The sequence below is a fragment of the Osmerus eperlanus genome, chromosome 4, assembly GCF_963692335.1.
Source record: "Osmerus eperlanus chromosome 4, fOsmEpe2.1, whole genome shotgun sequence".
Lineage (NCBI taxonomy): Eukaryota > Metazoa > Chordata > Actinopteri > Osmeriformes > Osmeridae > Osmerus > Osmerus eperlanus.
Window position 1 is genome coordinate 8,627,390 of NC_085021.1, and position 14,258 is coordinate 8,641,647.

The 14,258-nt window shown below is 44.8% G+C and overlaps 2 protein-coding genes across 2 annotated transcripts in view; one reads left to right on the top strand and one right to left on the bottom strand.

Moving 5' to 3' along the window:
- Positions 1 to 668: 668 nt before the first annotated feature.
- LOC134018574 (structural maintenance of chromosomes protein 1A) lies at positions 669 to 13,128 on the bottom strand. Its single transcript, XM_062458625.1, has 26 exons — positions 12,733 to 13,128; positions 12,072 to 12,260; positions 11,820 to 11,932; positions 11,400 to 11,603; positions 10,967 to 11,205; positions 10,593 to 10,851; positions 8,339 to 8,479; positions 8,121 to 8,203; positions 7,872 to 7,971; positions 7,504 to 7,611; positions 7,224 to 7,409; positions 6,895 to 7,074; positions 5,622 to 5,768; positions 5,086 to 5,223; positions 4,857 to 4,973; positions 4,449 to 4,555; positions 4,199 to 4,340; positions 3,798 to 3,943; positions 3,462 to 3,615; positions 3,273 to 3,380; positions 3,010 to 3,166; positions 2,507 to 2,661; positions 2,198 to 2,349; positions 1,964 to 2,033; positions 1,752 to 1,862; positions 669 to 1,597 (listed from the first exon to the last, which is right to left on the bottom strand). The coding sequence occupies exons 1-26, from the start codon at positions 12,839 to 12,841 to the stop codon at positions 1,517 to 1,519; spliced, it is 3,696 nt and encodes a 1,231-aa protein (XP_062314609.1). The 5' UTR covers positions 12,842 to 13,128; the 3' UTR covers positions 669 to 1,516.
- Positions 13,129 to 13,198: 70 nt separating this feature from the next.
- The window catches only part of ribc1 (RIB43A domain with coiled-coils 1), a 3,926-nt gene continuing 2,866 nt past the window's right edge, over positions 13,199 to 14,258 (top strand). Inside the window, exons 1-3 of the mRNA XM_062458626.1 lie at positions 13,199 to 13,435; positions 13,906 to 14,124; positions 14,204 to 14,258. The exon at positions 14,204 to 14,258 is cut by the window's right edge and continues 157 nt beyond it. Of these exons, the coding sequence (XP_062314610.1) occupies positions 13,926 to 14,124; positions 14,204 to 14,258 (254 nt within the window). The 5' untranslated portion in view covers positions 13,199 to 13,435; positions 13,906 to 13,925. The remainder of the gene's footprint in view (positions 13,436 to 13,905; positions 14,125 to 14,203) is intronic.

Sequence of the window (14,258 nt, forward strand, 5' to 3'; positions counted from 1 at the left end):
GAATGTCCCTGTACTTAACCCTCGTGCTGCCTTCGGGTCACATGACCCAAAGGTTCATAACGAACCATCGTTGATTTTACCCAATACAAAAACAAATACAAATAATTTTCTTTTAACCATTCCAATGTGGGGGGTCTGAGACAGCCCGACAGTTAAAAGAAAATGCTTCACTTTGTTTTTGTATGAGGTAAATTTGTCACAATACGACGGTGGGTCACAATGACTGATGGGTCAGAATGACCCGAAGATAACACAAGGGTTAATGTAAGTCGCTCTGGATAAGAGCGTCTGCTAAATGACTAAATGTATCACACATGCAGCACTAGTCTTCAGAATTCCTATGCATGTGTTCTAATGTCAGAGATAGTTACTGTGTAAGAACTACATGTTGGCCCCTCATTGATATATTTTCAGACCATACCATGATTTTGAAGTGATTCATGAATGGAAGTAGACCCTAAGGTTCAGAAAGCACCTGGTTTACAAACGTGCATAACCATCCCAGACTCGGGAAAGGTTGACGTGAAAATCGAGAGGCTCTCTAAAAATATCCCAGCAAGTGTGCTCTGCTCTTTATGGAACGAATATACAAACTGAAAAAATGCTATTAACATATTAGTCAAATACTTATTTATAAAAGCGTGACATATTGAAGGTGGTCATTCAAAAACAGCTAAAATGCTTTATTAAATGAAAGAAATCAATACAGTGGAGTAGACATGTCAAATAGAGGATTGCTGTAACTTTAGTTCACTGGGGACAAGGCCATCTTGTGACAAATGCAGGGGACGTAATCGGTACCCTTAACATCACTCAGACATGTCTCTTGTAAAAGGTTACGTGGTCGATCATTATGTGGTCAGTAATCTGTGATCTCATACAATGACCTACATCGAAAAGGTGACATCACATAGTAATGTTTCCAGTTTGTAACCTGTCAGACTGAAAGAGCTTGGATGAAGTTAAACATTGCTGGTGTGAAAAAGCTCCAAGGGTAAAAATGCATTGACCTTCAACACAAAATACATTGAGTTTAAAAGGGAAAAGATTCAAACAAAAGTTGGTGCGAAACCAAAAAATAATAGTTTCATATGAAACAAAAAGCAGGTTCTGTTAAGCAATTGAGAAGCATGATACATTAAAAAACAATGTTTGTTTCCACAAACAAGTAACCATGATACAAACTGGGATATCCTGAAGGAATCATTATATTCAAAATTCACAACAATTTAATTGTATAAATGCACATTTATTCATGTCGTCACCTACAAAAAAGCAATAGTTGAGCTTGTATCATCCCAACCCTCCCCTTCCCATCCCTTCTAGAAAAAAAGTCCTAAATCTATTCTAACATAAAAAAAACACAGATAATTAGAAAATATGATAACATTTTAGCTAATGAATACATGATTCTGTGATACACTAACAAAACAAAAAATATAGAAATTCACAGACAGCAGTTATATGGAAAGGATCCAAAGAAAATGCCAACGCGTGGAGGTTGTGAGCATGCACCCTACTCGTTGGGGTTGGGGTTGGCGTCTGGGTACTGAGAAAGGTCAAAGGTGAGCACTTTACTGATGACGCAGTCTCCTTGCTGAGAAAAAATAAATAAAAATAAATAAATAAAGAGTTATGCCCTCATTCAAAAGTATTACCTTTCCAACATCTGTCTGTGAAAACTGTAGTATGTGTGTGTGTGTATGCATGTGTGTCTATATTGTTGTTTTGCTAATAGTCAGGACACCAACCTCTGGGTAGACTCCGATGAGTGAGTCTGCCTTTGTGTAAAACTCCTCCTTCAGAGAGATGACAATGGCCTGGAAGTTCATCACTGACTGGTCTTTGATGTAGTTGGCCACCTACACACCAAAATGATTCATCAGAGTTCCAATATGTAGTCATTCCACTGGGATATCTCTTTGCACATGGCACAAATCACATGTTAATACGGTGTGCACACCTTGCCAATGTTGGTGTTGTCCAAGGCAGCATCGATCTCATCCAGCACAAAGAAGGGGGCAGGCTTGTAGCTTTGGAAAAATGACAGGGCTTTAATGGAATATTCCACTTCGAACATCCTTAACCCCATTCCATCTTTCCATCCTCTTTACCTTTAGCCTTTTGTAATCTCATTTGTGAGTGTATATTATGGTCTGGCTAAGGGCCTTTATTTATTTCCCCCTCCCTCCCTCACCTGTGGATAGCGAAGAGCAGTGCCAGGGCTGCCACTGTCTTCTCCCCTCCGGACAGGTTGTCCATGGGCCTGAACCTCTTGCCAGGGGCCACACAGTTGTAGTTAATACCATCCAGGTAGGGTTCTTCTGGGTTCTCGGGCCCAAGGAAAGCCTGGGAAGGGGACACACACCAGTTTAACATCTAAAAAAAAGATTCCATCTCACCACGCTGTGATGTGTATTGTCAACCTTTTAAGACCCCATCATGGCTGTCATCGACATTTTAGATTCACTGGGTATGAAGGTAGGGTGTTACGGTGTGTGTGTACCTGAGCACTGCTGTTACGTGACAGGGCCTTGTATATTTCGTCGATATTGGTGGCCACCGACTCGAAGCAGGCGTTGAATCGGTCAAATCGCTCTTTCTTGATCTGCTCAAACGCCTGCTTGGCCTTCTTAGCTCTCTTACGGGCCGCCTCGAACTCTGTAGCACACACAAGAGAGGGGAGCAGTGAGATTCAGGCTCAACATCCACCCATGTTGTCTATTTAGTGACTGAAACGTGGACTGAAGTGAATAAACGACTTCTTGGATTTGTGGATTTCCCCTGGCCTCTCTCCTTTTCTTGAAATCTCTCCCCTCTGTGCTTGAGTGACTGAACTGAGTCAGGTCTTGGGGAAGCCTCGAGGTAAACGGTGGCTGTGGGTGACACTAATAGCACGTCCCTACCCCCCTACGCTCAACCCACATCGCCCACCACCTTCTCCCCAGCACACCACCCTCTTCCATCCTCTCATCCCACCACCCTCCCCCCATCCCTCCCTCCCCTCACCATCGCTGGTCTCCTGGAACTTGTCCCTGACGCTCTCCAGCTTCTCCATGGCCTTCATGTTGGGCGCGCTGATCCTCTGCAGGATGCTCTGCTGCTCGTTAAGGCGCTGCTGCAGCTGGTTCATCTCCCCCTTGATCTCGTCCTCCGACAGGGCATCCTGGGGGGGGGGGGGGAACACGTGCGCACACAGGAAATGACACAAATGGCTAGAGTCCTCGGGATCTCAACCTGAACAACCTATGGGGCGAGTTAGTGTGTCCTACCTTGAGGTCTTCAGACAGGATGCTGTAGTCTATCTCTATGAGGGCCTCCTTGGCCAGCACGGTGCTGGACGTCCTCTGACTGCTGCTAGACTCCTCAGCCTGAGTCCCCTACACGCAGGGACAACAACGACAGTGAGGGACCAGGTGTGTGTGTGTGAAAAGAGCTGCGCGCGTGTGTGTGTTTAATACCTCTCCCTGGCTGATGTCGTCCATGGTGCCAGAGCGGAGTGGCAGCCTGATGTCCTGCATCTTGCAGGCCTGCAGGAGGTTGTGGCGGTCGCTGCGCTTCTGCTCCAGTTTGGTCTCGATGGCCGTCACCTCTTTCTGGAGCTGGGTCAGCTCCCTGGAACACACACACAAGTTAGTTTTCACTTCCATTCAAAATTGTATTATCGCTAACCACTAACCCTTAACATAATCCTAATCCTAAACTCTAAAACCCCTTGAAAAATGCATCTGCAGTTATGGGGCCCACCAGTGACCTCAGCTACGAGGAGCGTGTGTGTGTGTTGGCTCAGTGCTCACTTGTTGGCACCACCCAGCTTCTTGCGGATCTCCTCCATCTCGTGGTTCTTGTCGTTGACTTCTGATTTCTTGGTGAGGTGCTGGTTCTTCAGGTCCTGGAGCTGGGCCATGGTCTCATCGATGATCTTCATGTGCCTGTGTTCCTCCTGGAAGGAGACACAGACAGGGGGGAGAGATCAAATCAAATTGTATTTATATAGCATTGGCATTTCATACCAGAAGGCAACACAATGCGCTTTGGAGATAGATTGGAGTGATCGAGGCAGAGTCTGTGGCAAGCCCATTCATCATCACGTTTAACATTCTAAACAGTGATTCAACAAGCTTGTGACTTTGATGCTTCTATTTTCAGTAAATCCCTATCAAAAGGTTTCGGTCTGGTGGACATCCTCCTCTTTCACCTTCTTCAGCCTCTCGATCTCGCTCTCGTCCTTCTTGACGGTCTGCTCCCACATCATGACCTTCTCCTGGTCCTCCTTCAGCTGGTTCTTCTCATAGTCCAGCTGGATGCCCAGACGAGTCTTCTGGGTCTCAAACTCCAGGCTGCCACACGGCCCAACAACACAGGGTTAGGGTTGGGGGGGGAAAACAAAGGACGGAAGAAGGAGAAAAGAGACTTCAAAGTCCAGAGTGCACCTGGGGAATTCTTACCGCTTCTTGGCGATCTCGTTCTGCCTCTTGACCTTCTCCTCCTCGAACTCACGGATGTTCCTCACCCCGATCTCCTTGCAGAACTCGATAAACACCTCGTCCTCCACCTGGCAAAGTCACCGCAAAACACATGTCCAGTTAGTTCCTAAGCCAGTGACTCACAGTCTACTTGAACTTCTTTACATTTAGTCATTTAGCAGACGCTCTTATCCAGAGCGACTTACAGTAAGTACAGGGACATTCCCCCCGAGGCAAGTAGGGTGAAGTGCCTTGCCCAAGGACACAACGTCATTTGGCACGGCCGGGAATCGAACAACCTTCAGATTACTAGCCCGATTCCCTAACCGCTCAGCCACCTGACTCCCGACTTTGCAATGGTAAACGAAACATTTTGGGGGTGTTCCTCACCAGGTTCATGCGGTCTCTGAGGTCAGTGATTTCCTTTTCGCGAGATTGGATGATCCTTTTGATGTCGTTGATCCTGGGCCCAAAGTTTGCCAGCTCGCTCTCCAGCTTGGACTTCTCCTACAGGTGGTCGAAGAAATAAGTTTGTCATTCAAAAATGGTAAAACGCACGGTCAACTAGCCTGTCACATGTTGAGTGGCCATGGGGTTGCGTGTGCCATCCTCCTCGTACCTGCATGTTGAGGGAGAGGTGGCGTGTCTTGGTCTGCTCCAGGTCACTCTGGGAGTACTTGAGTCTCATCTGGAGGCCGTGGGCCTGGGACTGCACCTGACGCAGCTCCGCCTCCTTCCTCTTGGCCTTCATTTGCTCCTGTACTCAAGAGAGAAAGGAGTGATGCATAGTGGGAAATGTAGTACTCAACAGGTTCAACATCAGTGAACCAGAAGTAACTGATACAACATACATTTTGTAGCACTTTGCACCATTTCAATGAGGAAGCACCTTTAATTATACACTATGTAAACACAACAAATGCTGGTCCCATGTTTCATGATATTAAATAAAATATTCTAGATATTAACCAAAGGCAAGAACACATTAAACATACCTTTAACCGTATTAATAACATCTTTGAAATGGTTGAATGTATACTTTTGTCTGTTTTGCCAGTCTATTACACGTGTATCCTGTGTGGGCTATGTATTGTTCATTTTGGATTTTGGTCAGTATTTACAACTGACAACATAATTGCGATGTCTTGTGTTTACCTTGAGCTCCTCAGTGAGTTTCTCTTTCTTGTCCTTGAGCTTGTCCACGGCCTTCTCATCCCAGCGCCTGGCCTTGGCCTTCAGGTCGCTGGCTCCACCAGAGATCACACCAGACTTCTGGAAGAGAGTGCCGTCCAGAGCTACCGTCTAGAGAGAGAGAGAGAGAGAGAGAGAGAGAGAGAGAGAGAGAGAGAGAGAGAGAGAGAGAGAGAGAGAGAGAGAGAGAGAGAGAGAGAGAGAGAGAGAGAGGTGAAGGGGAGTTAAAAAGATGGGAGAAACGAAAAGCTTTGGTCTCTAAAAAGGTATGGTCTTTGATCTGTAAGGGTATTTTCCGCACATTATTAAGTTAGAAACGGTTAATGTAATTTACGCTTTGACATGGTTCGGTACGTTTTCAATACAGCCAAAAAAAGAAATGGCAAAGAAATGTCCTTGATTTTTTAAAGGTTATGTTGAATTTTATATAAATACTATAAATGTACCAATTGCCACAGTAATTTTTGCTTTTAAATCAGTTTGGAATGGCTGCCTAAATGCTGTGGGGATAGTTTAGGGGAGTGTATTACTCCTTGTTCTTGTCTTGTTCCACCTATTGACACACTGGGGTGATGTCAGCGTAAATGAGTTGACAAGTTTGACGTATTCCCACTGATGTAACTCTCGTGTTGCAGATATATTTACATTTACATTTTACATTACATTTAGTCATTTAGCAGACGCTCTTATCCAGAGCGACTTACAGTAAGTACAGGGACATTCTCCCCGAGGCAAGTAGGGTGAAGTGCCTTGCCCAAGGACACAACGTCATTTTGCACAGCCGGGAATAACTGGCAACCTTCAGATTACTAGCCCGCTTCCCTAACCGCTCAGCCACCTGACTCCCTCATATATCATTAAAAAAAAATATTGACGTATTGGGAATACGTCAAACTTGTCAACTCATTTACGCTGACATCACCCCAGTGAATTATGAGGGCAAGACACTGGTGGATAGGATAGACACTGGTGGATAGGATATATATATATCCTATCCACCAGTGTCTTGCCCTCATAATTCACAGGGGAAGCCAAAGTGTCTCCAAATGCCAGACCTGTTGGTTATTGGAGAATCTTCCATGTCTGATCTGGTAATCCTAGCCATATTGCAACAAGCTAGCTCAGCCTCCCAGCCCCAACAACCATCATGCGAGTACAAGCCATATATGGAACTACAACTGCTGAGAAAGCAGTAGGCTCCTGTCCCACATCAGTAGCCTTGCAGCCGCATCTTCACCTTGTGTCTGTAGGGTCCTCCGAAGGCGATGCGCCGCGCGTCCTCCACGTTGTCACACACCAGCGCGTTGCCGCAGGCGTACTGCAGAGCCTTCTTGATGTGCGGCGGCTCGTAGCGGATCACGTCGATGACCAGCTTGGCCCCACGCAGCTCTCTTAGCTTCTCGTCTGTGGGCTTCACCTACAACACACACAAAATAGAATATGTCCTGATTTCACTCACTTTTTACTCATTCAAACCAACTTTATATTCCTCACTAAGTATTGATAAGACTTTTCAGACACTAAATATATATTTCTTCTTCAGAAAGACATTTGCTGGCCACAGACCTCCAGGTAGTCCAGGGGCAGGAAGGTCTCAGGCTCTCCTCTCTGCTCCTTGATGTACTGGATACAGTCTCGCCCCGTCTTCTCAGAGTCCACGATGATGGCGTCCATGTTCTTCCCCAACACCTTGGTGACGGCTATCTGGTACTTCTTCTGGGTGGGCTGGCACAAGTCGATCAGGCGGCCGTACTACGATGGAGGGAGGAGGAGGACAAGTTTAGCAAGGTGCCACATTTAGATGCACCATTTGGCGAGTGAGAGCTGTCCTGGTCTCCAGTCTTACCACAGATCCGGGGTAGAGTCTCTTGATGCTCTCCATGATCTCTGCCTTGCGCTGCTGCCGGCTGTTCTCCTGCCTGTCGATTCTGGCGTCTCCTAGTTGCTCCATAACCTAGGAGGCACCAAGAAAAAGGCATTTTATGTTATTACAGAAACATAAACATACTTCCTGCCCTCAGTGTTTGTTGGGTACTAGAGATGAAGTTCTCCTACTAAACAATATAAACACCACTATGTTGTGTTCTCAGCACTTTATTTGTAGTTGTCTTATTTGATTACTTTTTTTTTCTATGTCTTTCATTTAAGGTCAGGGCTGTCACAAATGACAATAGTCAGTTTTCACTTTACTGCTGTAGGTCCACGCGCTTTTACCTGGTTGAGCTCCGTGTTGATCTCGTCGATCCTTCTCTTGGCCATCTCCACTTCCTCAGTCAGCTCCTCCTCCATGCGCTTCTGCTCATCCAAAGACTGCCTGACCAATCACATCATAAGATAAGGTGAGCAATCGAGTCATGTGATCTTGACCGCATTAAAGCAACGTGTGGAAAAGTATGTCACTAGGTAAAAGCAGCAAATATGACAAACTTCACTATAAAAATTAATTTTAAAAAAAGGCCATACTTGCTGGTAGAGATGTAGTCCTCCAACTTCTCAATACGCTTCTGGTTCTCCTCAATCTCACGGATCTTTTGCTTGATCTTGGCCTGCAGTTACACATAACATCACGATGCATCATCTCCTGTTGCCCAATTGCACAGTAGATGCATTCTAGGAGTATCTCTGACATCACCATCTTCCTCCTCCTGCTCCTCCTCCTCCTAATCATGCGTCATCTTTACCTCAGTCTCGACCTTCTTCCTCTCCTCCAGGTCCAGACGGTCCTGGTCGGCCTTCTGGTCGCGGTTGAACTTCTCCAGCTCCTGGGCCAGGGTGGCAGCTCTCTTGCTGGCCTCCTCCTTCAGACGGTGGTACTGCTTCACCTGGAGAGGAGACGCACACACAGGGGGTAACGTTTGGCAGGCAGGTGCATTTGTTGGATGTACAGTATGGTGGAAAATAACTTGTTACGCGAATATTGTCTTAAATATATCAGTTTTTTGGGCTTCCATATTCATGTGGCAGTTTAAAAGTCCAACGTTGGGGAAATGTTTGTTTTATCTTTTCATTTCATTATTTCTTATTAAGCTTCTTTTATATATATATATATATATATATATATATATATATATATATATATATACAGTTAGGTCCATAAATATTTGGACATTGACACAATTTTCATCATTTTGGCTCTGTATACCACCACAATGGATTTGAAATGAAACAATCAAGATGTGCTTTAAGTGCAGACTTTCAGCTTTAATTTCAGGGTATTTACATCCAAATCAGGTGAACGGTGTAGGAATTACAATACATTTTATATGTGGCCCCCCCCTTTTTAAGGGACCAAAAGTAATTGGACAATTGGCTGCTCAGCTGTTCCATGGCCAGGTGTATGTTATTCCCTCATGGGAGTTCGTTATTTCATTGACAAGGAGCAGATAAAAGGTCTAGAGTTCATTTCAAGTATGGTATTTGTGTTTGGAATCTGTTGCTGTCAACTCTCAATATGAAGTCCAAAGAGCTGTCACCATCAGTGAAGCAAGCCATCGCTAGGCTGAAAAATCAAAACAAACCTATCAGAGATAGCAAAAACATTAGGTGTGGCTCAATCAACTGTTTGGTACATTCTTAAAAAGAAAGAACGCACTGGTGAGCTCAGCAACACCAAAAGACCCGGAAGACCACGGAAAACAACTGTGGTGGATGACAGAAGAATTCTTTCCCTGGTGAAGAAAAACCCCTTCACAACAGTTGGCCAGATCAAGAACACTCTCCAGGAGGTAGGCGTATCTGTGTCAAAGTCAAAAATTAAGAGAAGACTTCACCAGAGTAAATACAGAGGGTTCACCACAAGATGTAAACCATTGGTGAGTCTCAAAAACAGGAAGACCAGATTAGAGTTTGCCAAAAAACATCTAAAAGAGCCTGTACAGTTCTGGAACAACATCCTATGGACAGATGAGACCAAGATCAACTTGTACCAGAATGATGGGAAGAGAAGAGTATGGAGAAGGGAAGGAACTGCTCATGATCCAAATCATACCACCTCATCAGTGAAGCATGGTGGAGGTAGTGTTATGGCGTGGGCATGTATGGCTGCCAATGGAACTGGTTCCCTTGTATTTATCGATGATGTGACTGCTGACAAAAGCAGTAGGATGAATTCTGAAGTGTTTCTGGCAATATTATCTGCTCAGATTCAGCCAAATGCTTCAGAACTCATAGGACGGCGCTTCACAGTGCAGATGGACAATGACCCGAAGCATACTGCGAAAGCAACCAAAGAGTTTTTTAAGGCAAAGAAGTGGAATGTTCTGCAATGGCCAAGTCAATCACCTGACCTAAATCCAATTGAGCATGCATTTCACTTGCTAAAGACAAAACTGAAGGGAAAATGCCCCAAGAACAAGCAGGAACTGAAGACAGTTGCAGTAGAGGCCTGGCAGAGCATCACCAGGGACGAAACCCAGCGTCTGGTGATGTCTATGGGTTCCAGACTTCAGGCTGTCATTGACTGCAAAGGATTTGCAACCAAGTATTAAAAGTGACAATTAGATTTATGATTATGTTAGTTTGTCCAATTATTTTTGGTCCCTTAAAAAGGGGGGGGGCACATATAAAATGTGTTGTAATTCCTACACCGTTCACCTGATTTGGATGTAAATACCCTGAAATTAAAGCTGAAAGCCTGCACTTAAAGCACATCTTGATTGTTTCATTTCAAATCCATTGTGGTGGTATACAGAGCCAAAATGATGAAAATTGTGTCAATGTCCAAATATTTATGGACCTAACTGTATATATTTGTCTATGTGTCCAAGACCGTTGCATGATACTAAACTTGAAAGAAAGCTCAATTTTTCTAAATTCCACAGATTATTCCTTTAAAAACTCTAGAGAAACATGCCGTCTCATTCACTGAGAACATGTACGGGCCACCGGGCCACTCACATAACCCTGCGCAGAGGATTCATGTTTTGATGAACCTACCTGGTTTTCCTCCAGGGTAAGATCCTGGCCCTGGCTCTGGGCCTCCTCCTCCATGCGCTCCTCAAACTCCTGCTTGGTCATCTCCACCGCCCCCATCTCCTTGTCCAGCTCCTCCATGTCCGCCTTGCGCTTCTTGTACATCTTCTGGGCGTTCTGCAGGGACTTGCGTGCCGCCTCCAGCTTCTTGATCTTGTGGGAGGTGTTCTCCTTGGCCTTGATGTACTGAGGCCTCTTCTGGTTTAGCTCTGAGTCCTTCTCCCTGGGGAGACAGGACGGGAGGCGTACAAGTTTAGGATGACATAACTTGACTTCATTCCGAAAGGAGGCGCAGGCCAAAGCTACGGCCACGCCCATCATCTACCACCATCACCCACTTTATCTCCTTCTCCACCGTCTGCTGGTCCCTCATCATCCTCCCCAGCTCCTTCTTCTTCTCCTTCAGCTCCTCCTCCACATGGTCCATCTTCTTGCGGTCCTTGTCTATATCCCGGTTGCGGTGGGACAGCTCGCGGTTCAGCTTCTCGATCTCTGCCTCGTTGTGGTAGAGCTTGAAGAGCTGCATCTGGACGTGGGCGCGCACCACCTCGTCCTTCAGCCTCTGGTAGCGTTCAGCCTGACAGACCACAGCAAGGTTATTTGAGAGAGAACTTATTGACTGTATTGACATAATTGAGCCTGTGTTTGGGGTGGGGCAGGTCATCAATGGGCATTTACTTTGGTCATAAGAGTGGCACAGTGGAAAACAGAGTGAGGGGTCTGTATTTCAGTTAAAAACAAGACAGGAATAACAAATCGACAAAGTTGCACCTCCTCCTTCTCCTGTTTGGCCTCTTTGCGCTCTGCGGCAATGTTCTTCTTGCGGTGGTAGTTGAACTGGGTGTCCTCCTCTGCCTTCACCATCTCCTTCTTCCTGCGGTCGTACTCCTGAGCTAGTTCGCCCGACCGAGAGATCTCCTCAAAAAGAGCCGTACGCTCCTTGGGGTTCTTCATGGCGATGGACTCCACGGCTCCCTAGTGGGTAAATTTTTTATTTTTTTTTAAAGGTCACCAAGAGGCTTAATTGCACAGTGGATGAAATAAACTATGAGGACAAGTTGTTTATGAGAACTTAGGTTACTTCGGTTCTCTTCTATAATTTTGCAGTTTCACAGGTTTGATTCTTTGTTTCACGCACACAGTTTCATGTAAACGTTTAAGACTGTATGCATGACTGTTCGCATGTCTCACTTGGAACACCAGGAAGTTCCTGGCTTTAATCAGGATGCCCAGTTTCTCCAGCTCCTCGCTGTACTCTGCCAGCCCCACCACCTTACTGTTGATCCGGTACTCTGAAGAGGACCCTGAGAAGCAACACAGAAAAGGTGCAAACTATTATCAGTACAGTTACGGTGAAACTACCAAAGCCTAGCTGATCACGAAAGAGATGTCAATAAGCTTATGATGATTATGTGTATGTTGGGGTAGCTGTCATTGCATTACCGATGATTACTCTGGTGAAGGTGCGCTCCTCTCCGTTGTCCTCGCGATACACCATGCTAACGAAGGCTCTGTTGGCAGCAGGCTTCCCCACAGGCGCCCCGTGGATCAGGTCCTTTAGGGTTTTCACACGCAGGTTACTGGTCTTCTCAGCCAGAACAAAACTGATGGCATCCATAAGGTTCGACTTGCCTGGGAATAAATTAGATGTAAATATGATTCAATATACATTAGCAGGGTACCACTGATTCAGTATATCAGGAACATTTTAGGGGTCCGTGGTTGTTCGCTCTAGTGAATAACTGGGCGCTCGTTCATTTCAACATTAACAGGCTAAAGCAACATATTCAACCCACTTTGATCCCAAATAAATTAAAGTGTCCAGGTAACTCCAGTTTGCACATATAAAGAACACACTAAGGGTATTGCATTATCTACTCTACTGTAACGTAATGTACAGTATATTATCTTTGTGAATACACCAGGGTAGCCTGACAACAATTTACTCTGTCTCTCGCATTCCAGAGAACACTGAAATACTGTAACTTTCACCCGTGACAAGTAATTTTACTTCATCTGACAGACTAAGTAGCAGGCTAATGGCAATGCGTTAGCATAGCAAGTTAACCCTTAACCTACATAACTGGCTAGCCGTAGTACTCACCAGATCCATTGGGTCCAATAATCGCAGTGAATTTGTGAAAGGGCCCTATAATCTGCCTTCCTTTGTAGGATTTAAAATTCTCAATCTCGATCAATTTCAAATAACCCATGATTGCAGACGATAAGATTTCTTCTGCGAAAACAGATCAAATCGGCGTTGTGTTGTTAGCCCGCTAATGCTAGTAGATAGATTTACGAGCTTACTCCAAGTAGCATGCACGCAAATTGACTAAATGGCTCCGTTCAATTTGAAATACAGTAATTCTACATTACAGTATAAACTGATAAAACAGCTAAGTCGTTAGCTGACTACATAAGCTCTCAAAAAAGCTTTTAAAATGTACGTCTGCAACAACAATGCGCCATTTTACAGTCCTGCTGCACACCCCCTGAGCGCGCGTAACTCAACATTTCCTCGCGAGATCTCAGCAACTGTACAATGTATCCAAATGTAACCTGAGAAAAACTTTTGTTTCGCTTGGCATGTTTGTTTGTTTCTCCCTAAATATGTATTTCAAATGTAATTATAACTAAATGTATTTGATGGTCAGACGATAATCCATTAAAACTATGATTTGCCCCATGATACTTTGTTGCATTAACTGATGTTGCCATGGTTACTTTAAACACCTAAACAAGGACAGGAGGACAGTGCAAAGTTGCGGGAACAATATATTGACGGATGTATTTGCTCCTGTTTTGTGGTAAGCTACAGTGGTTTTCACATTACATTATGATATTGAATTCAAATAAATCTAATCTTTCAGTTTATTTTTTTTAATGCATTTATGTAGCCTATATTGTTTCCTTTTTACTGTGTACAGTAGCCTATTTGACATCACTTTTAGTTTAAAAAATGGGTCAGATTGTTCTATTTCGCAGTCAGCCCCTCAAATGTCTTAAAGAATTACTTTTGGAATGTCACACTCTATCCAACTGCAGAGTAATTTACTGACATAGTATAACACTAGCCTATGTCTGTGAAATATAATATGTAATATGATAAAAGATGCTATTGTAATTTCTACTGTAACATGCGCGCATATAGAAACACGTACCAACTTGAGACTTCCTATGTGCAGGTCAGTTTGACTAACTCAGAAGGATGTGATCCTGTGTAGGCCGCGGGTCCCTTGGTTGGCCGGTGCTAACAGTGCAATTTGTTTTCATCCAGACAAATCCTAAACGGGGAACATGTATAAAGTCGACCTGCCGGTGGACAACTCTGCTGACTTGGCAGTGAACCGCCGACGAGCAGCAGAAGCCGCTCGCCAGGCTCGAATCTTCAACACCAGAAATCGAGTCATGGGGCTGGATCTTCCAACTCTGGAGCAACAGGTCACGGAGAGAAAAGCGAGGGATGAGATGGCCAGGCAACGAGAGATGGCCTTCGGTAAGCATTGTTGGCACGGGTCACGGGCATCTAGCCTGTTTGTCGACAGGAAATAACTTTGAAGTGTATGTATTGGCAGATTTGCTGAGAGTGACACAGGATAAAGTGCTGATGCACCAACAACGGCAAGAGGA

Bases quoted from the DNA above. Each gene is read 5' to 3' on its own strand.
- LOC134018574 (XM_062458625.1), bottom strand. From the start codon at position 12,841: ATGGGTTATTTGAAATTGATCGAGATTGAGAATTTTAAATCCTACAAA. The intron at 8,480-10,592 runs GTAGGTTCATCA...TCTCCTCTCCAG, and splicing joins TTACCCTGGAGGAAAACCAG to GTGAAGCAGTACCACCGTCT. The intron at 3,167-3,272 runs GTAGGACACACT...CCCCCCCCCCAG, and splicing joins TCCTGTCTGAAGACCTCAAG to GATGCCCTGTCGGAGGACGA.